Source organism: Microtus pennsylvanicus, chromosome 4 (assembly GCF_037038515.1).
Source record: "Microtus pennsylvanicus isolate mMicPen1 chromosome 4, mMicPen1.hap1, whole genome shotgun sequence".
Classification (NCBI taxonomy): Eukaryota; Metazoa; Chordata; class Mammalia; order Rodentia; family Cricetidae; genus Microtus; species Microtus pennsylvanicus.
In genome coordinates this window covers 88,934,628-88,943,085 of record NC_134582.1, presented here as the reverse complement: position 1 = coordinate 88,943,085, position 8,458 = coordinate 88,934,628, and the positions used below count along the sequence as shown (strand labels likewise).

General features: G+C 48.1%; 1 protein-coding gene across 3 annotated transcripts in view; it reads right to left on the bottom strand.

Moving 5' to 3' along the window:
- Positions 1-1,993: 1,993 nt before the first annotated feature.
- Gfod1 (Gfo/Idh/MocA-like oxidoreductase domain containing 1) overlaps positions 1,994-8,458 on the bottom strand; it is a 96,544-nt gene continuing 90,079 nt past the window's right edge. For all 3 annotated transcript variants that reach the window (XM_075969794.1, XM_075969795.1, XM_075969796.1), the window contains exon 2: positions 1,994-8,163. In XM_075969794.1, coding sequence (XP_075825909.1) covers positions 7,244-8,163 — 920 coding nt within the window. In that variant the 3' untranslated portion in view covers positions 1,994-7,243. The remainder of the gene's footprint in view (positions 8,164-8,458) is intronic.

The window sequence follows — 8,458 nt, the reverse complement described above, 5'->3', positions numbered from 1 at the left end:
GAAGGATGCCTTTTTCATCTCATCTAGATGTCTTGAACAGCCTTTCAACAGGGGGTGGGACAGAGTCTGGGGAGACCCAGGCAAAGGGACCTTTTCTGCTCAGGCAAGAATAAGGCAGACATGATTCAGTAAGTGGGACCTTATTGCTTAGTGATTTTCCCATTTTAACACAGATTTCCACATATATGTAATGCACCATAAAATATGGCAATATGGTGTTCTTAAATGAAACCAAGCAGACTTGTCATAATAGATATTGAAATACGGGATGGTGATGATGATGATAATGTAGATTAATTAAAAGGCAAGCCTGGTCTACTTAGTGAGTTTCAGGACAGCTAGGGCTATGTAGAAAAACCCAGCCTCCAAAAAGTTAGGAAAGGAAACTAGAAGGTGAGGCTATTTGTAGGGCTGGGATGGGGTTGACAGACAGGGGAGGACACACGGAGTTCCCATTTGGCCTGTGGGGAACCTGGATGGGGTGCTGGAAAACTGGCTATGGCATAGGGCAGTAGTCAAGAGCCTGGAAGCAGTCCTAATGTGGTCTGTGGCTCAGCATGAGGCTTGGCCCTTGTGGACTGCAGATTCTAGGACGTGTTTCACTTGTTGGCTTTAGGTGGTTTTTTTGTTTTTATTTTTGTTTTGGTTGATGTTTGCGGATTTGGGAATACGCGAATACTGGTTGAACATCCCTAATCTGAAAATCCATAGCCAAAATGCTGTAGAGTTCATCACGCTGGCGCTCAAAAGGTTTCAGATTGTTCAGGTTAGGAACGCTCAGCCTCTATGATTCTGGTTTACAAAGCAAGAAATGATCCCAGTTTGGGAGCAGTGAGCATCACACAGAAAGCCCACAACCTGAGAAAGAATAATTTGCTCCTAGGCTGAAAATGTTTAGAAGTCCTTAGGTTTGCAATGTGCATTGAGTGCTGGTACCCAGGATAGTTCACTGGGAGAAGAGGGGAGGCTGGAGTCTGTCTCAACAAGCTCCACCATTTGGGCAAGTGGCCCTTTCCCTTTTCTGCATGGCCTTAATTAGGAGTGGCGAGGGTCACTAGAGAATCCTAAGGTGTGGTAATGTACCGTACTCGGGTGTGTGGATGCAGAAATTTGCTGAGGGAATGGGTGTGTGTGTGTGTGTGTGTGTGTGTGTGTGTGTGTGTGTGTGTGTGTTGGCATCTGTGAATAAGGAGGTTTTGGATTTTGTGGTCCTAATTATCTTTTTGAACTGTTCACGTAAAGGGAGGGTGCAGACCAGAAGAAATGATTGTGCTCTTTCTGCTAAGACACAGCAGAGGGAAGGCCAAGCCCATCATGAGACTCTGTGCCATGCAACATTTCCAGTTAAGATGAACTCAGTCCAAATGGCCACTCTCAAATGCTCCTAAAACACAAGGCAGACAAAGATGCTCTTAAGAAAGCTTGTCAGGAAGTGCCTTTTTTTTTTTTTTTTGGTTTGGGGGTTTTTGAGACAGCATTTCTTGTAACCCGGCTGGCCTCAAACTTGCTTTGTAGCTAAGGATGGACTTAAACTCTTGATTCTCCTGTCTATACTTCTGGAATACTGGGATTATAGGCATGTGTCACTAAACCAATTTCATGATATTGAATGAGAAAATTCTAAAATATGGTCCTCTGATGTAAAATCTGTGTTTTTATCTTCCCTGGTCGTCTCTCTCTCTCTCTCTCTCTCTCTCTCTCTCTCTCTCTCTCACACACACACACACACACACACACACACACACACACACAGCTATGCATACATGCCCAAATCCTAGTCTCTATTTCAACAATTTCAGAATAATTTGAAGCAGATTGATCCAGTACATATTCAACAATTCCCACACCTTTGTAGCTTCATGAATGCTAACAGAGCCTCACCCCCAAACCCCCATCTCAAATGTACCCCCTTTCTGTTTCAGAGCCCACACACTGAGCTGACGCCCAAGTCAAGAGCATCTGGGGTTAGAAAAACACGACCAGGCAGGAATCATCTCTTCTTTAAAGACTTTATTTGCCATGTTCATCCTTTTTCCCACCAATGCTCATCCCATCAACTCCATTCATGAACAGCTGAAAGCACTGTTGGCACAGCCCAGACAGCTGGCTGGCATGCCTACCCCAGACCAGAGCATCGTACAGACATCAGTGGGTACCATCGACTCAGGCCACCTCCATCTCCCTAAGGGTTTGCCTTGAAAACACTGAGCACTGTTGCATTTCCTCTCCTGTATCTTTTAAATACCTTTTAAAATTTTCTTTTTTTTCATTTAATAATAGAAAACAAAAAGTAAAACCTTCTATAATTTATAAGCTATCTTTTGCTATCTAACATTATATATAAAATATAGACTCTGTTTTACTTTATAACACACATCTTTTCCCTTTGATAAATAACTTTAAAATATCTAGTATACATGCCTTGACTTTTTATATATACGTTTGGTTTTATACATATACATACATATATACTCACATTTGTAAAACAATAAATATACCCTTGACAGTGACAACCAAACCAATGCAATTTTGGTTTTAGAAAAAGGAAATGACATACTATAAAAGCACCAGGCAGCAAACAAAGCCATAATTGCTAGAAAGTTCTCCCTCCCCTAAACAAGGGGCAGGGCAGAATAAAGAGGCAGGGTAGGTCATGGGCTTTTACTTCTTCGCCTAGGCTGTCACTCGGCACTACAAATAAGCCATTGCATTTCTTAGAAGCTATAGGGCTCATTGGACAGCCTAGCCCTTGTGGTGGCTGCAGGGGACAGCAGAGAGCTGAACAGGGCCCAGGAGACAAGAGTGGTGTGGTGACTCCATGGCCGTGATGGCTTCCCTGCTCCACTGGCCCAGGCAAGCTTTGATCGCTGCACTAAGCATCAAGCATTTCATCTATAACGTTCTCTTTATCACTCTGTTCTCTGCTGGTGTAAACAAAAGGTTGCAGCAGATTTGAGAGTATTCAGTAGTGCAACATGTCAGTAGCCTGGAGGAGAGCCAGAGGCTTCGTTGGCTCTCTCAAGAACTCCAGCAAATAAGACCCTGATGCAGGGGAGAAAAGGCCAGTGGGGTCGGCTACCTTCTCTTTACTGATGCCGCCATTCACATCGCCAAGCTCCAAGGAGACCACCAACCTCTCACTTTTACAGAAGTACAAGGCGGCATTAACAGCTCTGCAGAGAAGTTCTGGAAGCCGCAGCTAAACTCAGAACATGGCCCAGTGTGGGCCAGCAGAACATCCTAAGTGCCGAAGACCCTGGAGCCACCCTGCAGACTCCTGAAATGGTCCCTTCTTCACCCCCTTCCCTTGCCCAAAGGAAACGAACAGGATGGTCTGGCAGGTGTTAGTTTCTCCAGCTAGTTCCCCAGTGTCATCACCCTGTCCTGTAACCTTCAGGGATTTGGTGGGCAAAGGAAATCACCAGTGGGTGGAACAAGAGTCATAGGCTAGTCAGGGTCAAGCTTCATATCCACAGCAGGCAATGGTGGCAGAGTGGGCCTCAAGTCCTCCTCCAGGAGTGCATCTGACTCTGTGTCCCCTAGCCTCCATAAAGGCGCAAATTTAGAGATGACCCTGCCGCTATAGTCACAAGGTTTTTGAATACTTTCAAGACACAGCTGAGGACGGGTGGCAGAGAACGTGCCTAGTATTCACAAAGCCTTGGCTTCTGTCCCTAACACACACACAGTCTTGTAGCATATTTTGTAAAATACGGGCGTATCTGTCACAGCTCAGTGAATACTGTCCGGTGCGGGTCTGTGCTCTCACCCTGGCCTCTCTATACCTAGCCAGACTGTCGGGATGCGCCTCCCTTCCCTGTGTGTGGTAGCCCTAAAGGGGCAGTTCAGTCAGGAAGAAACTGAGGCTCGGGAAAATGGGCTTTTCAACCCTGAGTCTACCACGAAAGAAGGAGACAATCTTGGCCATTACATTTCTCTCTGGGATTTCAAAGGAAGAACCTGACAGCTGCCACCCTGATGTCCTCTCATGTGTATTGGGTTGACTTTCTCCTCAGGGCATCCTTAACAAAGTCTAGTTCCTCCAGTACACACTGGGAAAAGAGACCAGATCAGAAACCTAATTTATAGCCACAGGTCAAGTTCAATAGCTTCAGTCACTGGACAAGACGAATAAGAGAGTGTTTAATGGAACGACACACACAGCTTCAACCCAAGTCCCAAATAAACCCCGAAGCCCTGCTTCCTGGGAAAAGACGTCTTCCTATGTTACACTCAGCACCCCCAGCAACAAAACCCAAGGCCAGCTATCATAGCCAACAATGCTTAGAAAGTTCCCAGTGCCCAGGGTGGCTGAGTCATTCACAATTAAAAATCAACATAGGAAATCCATCTTAAAAGAAGCTGAGTGACATTTCCACTTGGGAAGTGGAAGACCAACCAGCTGCTTCTGTTGGCAGCTGTAATTGTCAACCTGCTGGCAGGACATCACATTTGCATCCTGCTCAAGAAGGAGAGTGCTGTGGATCTCAGACCATGTCTCTTACAGTTGCTCCTTGGGGTGGGAGCACGCCCCCTACAGGGCTTCATGAGAAATGCTTTTCCTGGCAAGAACAACAGAGGTACACATTGTGTTTGCTCACTCATGTGGCTTTGGGCATGTTACATCTTCGAATATACAGAGAGGGAGTGAGGCAGTACCCAATACTATTTTATAGATAATAAGATGATGCACCTTCAATACTCTGCATTCGGTGGGAAGGCCAGGTGACGCTGTACCTTGAGTGTCACAGGACCTGACACTGGGGGATGTGCTGCCAAGTAGACAAAGGAGCTTTGAAGGAACCCCAAGATGCAATTTTACCAATGAGGGGAGAAGTCTTAGAGGAACTGATAGTAGCCACAGAGGAGTTCTAGACTCCAAACTTTGCAGCTAAACCTGGGGCATTCCCAAACCCTTGCTTTAAAATCTCTGGGAGTCCAAACTTTCATATATATCAAGAAGGAAAGGGGGAAGTGAATAAAAAAGCCCCAAACAGCTTCCATTCCACCAAGCCTTTAAACCATGTAAAAGAAATTAGGAGTGCCTGGGTTGCTGCCAAGACTTAGATCAAAGTCTATTTGCAGAATGTTGTCAAAAGCTTGGGATTCCAGCCTCACATTGCTGCAGCTAATCAAGAATCTGCACGTGGGACCCCAAGGGCTGAAGGAACACTTCAGAAGCCCCTGAAACCATCTGTTGTCGTTCTGACATTCAGAGAAGCCCCTGCCTGCCTCTCCCTCCTGTCTCTACCTCTACCCCATGCCTTCCAATAGATATAGTTTCAGTCCGCTTCCTCTTTCCCATGCTGCTTTCGAAGAATGCATACTTTCTGCAGCCCCTAGCCTCAAATGAGAGCTTTGGTTTTAGACCCGGCATGTTTATCACAGAGATCAGGGGCCTCTGGAGGGAAAGCCCCCAATATCATGGGTGAAGGAGAGAAACAAATTGAACTCTCAAGAACATCTACTTAGATAAATGACTTGGAGAAACGAACCCCATGGAGTCATCTACCATGCCCCGATTTTACCTTCAGTCACAGCTGTTCAGGGTAGCTAAGGGGGATTACTCCCTAGAGAGCAATTTATGAGAGAAAGAACCCCCCCCCCAAAGTCTATGATGTGGCCCTGTGCACAGACTCCCAGTTTCAGCTGACTGACTTTACCATATTGCAGGAGGGTTCCTAGCAAGGCAACACCCGCTAGAAACCTCCTTCCTGCTGGAAAATGACTGCCACTCCACTGGTGTGTGGCTTCCAGTATGGCGGTGCCCAGGAATTACCAGGGAGGAGCACTGGCTGTTCCGGGCAGACAGCTTCCAAGGACTAGTCTATGTATCCAGCCTCAAAACTACCACACCGGGTGAACATTGGCGAGGTCAACCGAGAAAAAGAGAAGTCCCTGTTTTCAAACTGGATGTGATTGACCAGGCTTGAATTTTAAAGACTGTTTTAGTGATGTTTGAGGATAGCGAACATTTACAAGGGTGCATCTGTAGACTTGGTCTAAGCTAGTACTTGGCCATCTCTAGTTTCACACAGAGAGTAAAATGACAAGGGATCAGGAGAGGAAGTAAAAGATGCCCCCCCCCCCAATGTGAACCTTCTCCACCTATATATACCCCCTCCTGGGGATCTCAAGCCCCATTTTAGAAACACTGAGAATATAATCCCTGTTGGCTTTTTTTTAATACCTAGTCAAGTTTCCAGCTATTGGAATCCTGAAAATCAAGGCCAAGGGTAAGGGAAAGAGCCTGACTCTTCTTAAGAGAAAAGGAGTCTATGGGCATGAAGCGAATGGCTTCCTATCTAAACTCACAAATGTCTAATGTCTTTCCTCCTAAATGTGTTTCTTCTGCTTGGCAGCTGGGCTTACAGCAACTCTGGGGCTGGGCTCGTGTTCCCTTCTTTTGGGGCACTCATACTGCGACACCCAGGAATGTAGCTGTCCTGACCCAGGCAGGCAGCTACAGTCAAGCCCACGCTATGTGTGGCATTCTTAGCACTGCTTAGACAGCCTTGTGGCAGGACGGTTTGATTGCCACTCGTGCTGGTTCCACCCCCTTCTGTCTGTCATCTGGGGTCACCTCAGGCGTACAGATTACCACTTGTTTGCTCTCCATTACAGACGCCGCTTACCAAGTAAACAGCATTGAGCCAGTTAGGCCCTAATGCTTCCTAGGACACAAAGCAAGCAAGGAAGCTGAGCACTTTGCTACCAAGTACTTTTCCTTCATATCCTTAAAGTAAAACACACAGTGGCTTCCCCAATGACAACTTTCTCACCAGCCCCACCCACCTCCTCTACCTCCCTCCACCAAAAAAAAAAAAAAAAGCAAAACCAAAAACCCCTTTGAAGACATTTGATGAAGTGCCCTCTCCTGCCAGTGGGGGGCGCTGAAAGAGCCTAGCTCCCACTGAGCTTATCAGATAAACAGCCTTGGTTTGCAAAGACGGCCACGGCGGGTGGATGAGGTAGGGCGGGGGCGGCCCCTCCTTGCTTCTCACAGTAATGGACTACAGAGGTGCTAGTTATACCCCCTTCCTTTCACACGTCTTCCTGAATACGAAATCTCGGGCTCACCACCACCTTTGATGGGGCCCTCTACCTAGGATGGGGACTACCTTCTTACGTGCCGCGCATTCATGCTGCCCCTCCCACAATCCCCACCCACGGCTCCCCTCTCCACAGTGCATTTCCCCCTAACTGGCACCATGCAGCAGGTCGAGTCCACCAGGTCCCAGTGCTAACAGTAGAGGGACATCCTGCTTCTGCGCATGGCCTCGCTGATCAGGTAGGCGGGGCTCAGCTCTGGCTCCTCGGTCATGATGGCAATGTTCTGCCACTCTCCAGTCTGGCTGGACCTCTTAATGGTGTCTACCACGCAGAGAGCATACAGGCAGTCGTCGAAGGTGGCGGCCATGGTGAGAGGCCGACCGTCCCACGTGCGCCGGTCATCCTGATCCTGGAAAGCCTGGCGCACTGCCTGCATCATCTTCATGGTGCCCCGCAGGTAGGGCGAGGGGATGTCGCTGAATGCCTTCTCGGGCAGCAGGGAGTTGCTCACGGATGTAGTGTCCTGCAACAGCAGCTCCTGCTCCGGGGCGCTATTGCGCTGCCCGTAGAGGTCGGTGCCCACTGCCAAGAGCCGCCCTGCAGAGCCCACCACGGTCACGTCCTGCTTGAACTCTCCAGGAACGTTGAAGTTCAGGGTAACTGTGCAGCAGACGCCACCCTCCAGGACCATCTGGAAGGTGCAGAAGTCGTCGCTGGTGATCTGACGGATGCCCTTGATGTGGTCCGTCTGCTTTACAAAGGTCTTGAGCAGCCCATGGACTTTAACTGCCTTCTGGCCAGTGAGGAAGGTAAGCAGGTCGATGATGTAGGTGCCCACGGAGTGCAGGCCGCCACCGCCCATCAGGTCGTCGCAGCTCCAGTTGTACTTCTTGCCCAGCAGGCTCCCGCTGTGCACCTGCACCTCACACACCAGCAGCTCGCCCACATAGCCCTCCTCGATCAGCTGCTTCATGCGGACGAAAGCTGGCAGGAAGCGCAGCACGTTGCCCATGATGCTCATGAGCTTGGGGTAGTAGTGGGCTGCTGACATCATGCGAAAGGCGTCCAGCGGCGTCGCGGTGCGGTCACAAATGACATTCTTGCCTATGCCTGAGGAGAGCAAAAAACGGTAGATCAGTATGCTGTAGAAGAGAGAGCCACCCCAGGGGAGTAGAACCCTGTGTCCGTTTTCACACTCTTTCCTAACATATAAAAGTAATTCATCCTATGGCCTAGCATGTACAAGGTCCTGGGTTCAATCACCGGCACCACACACACAAATCCATCCTACATATTTCAATGTTACTTGAATTCTTACCATTAAGCTATTGACATTGATCTAAAGAGTAATGCTTAATATACTATATCGCCTGCCTGCATTTAAAAATATACTGAATTTCGAAAT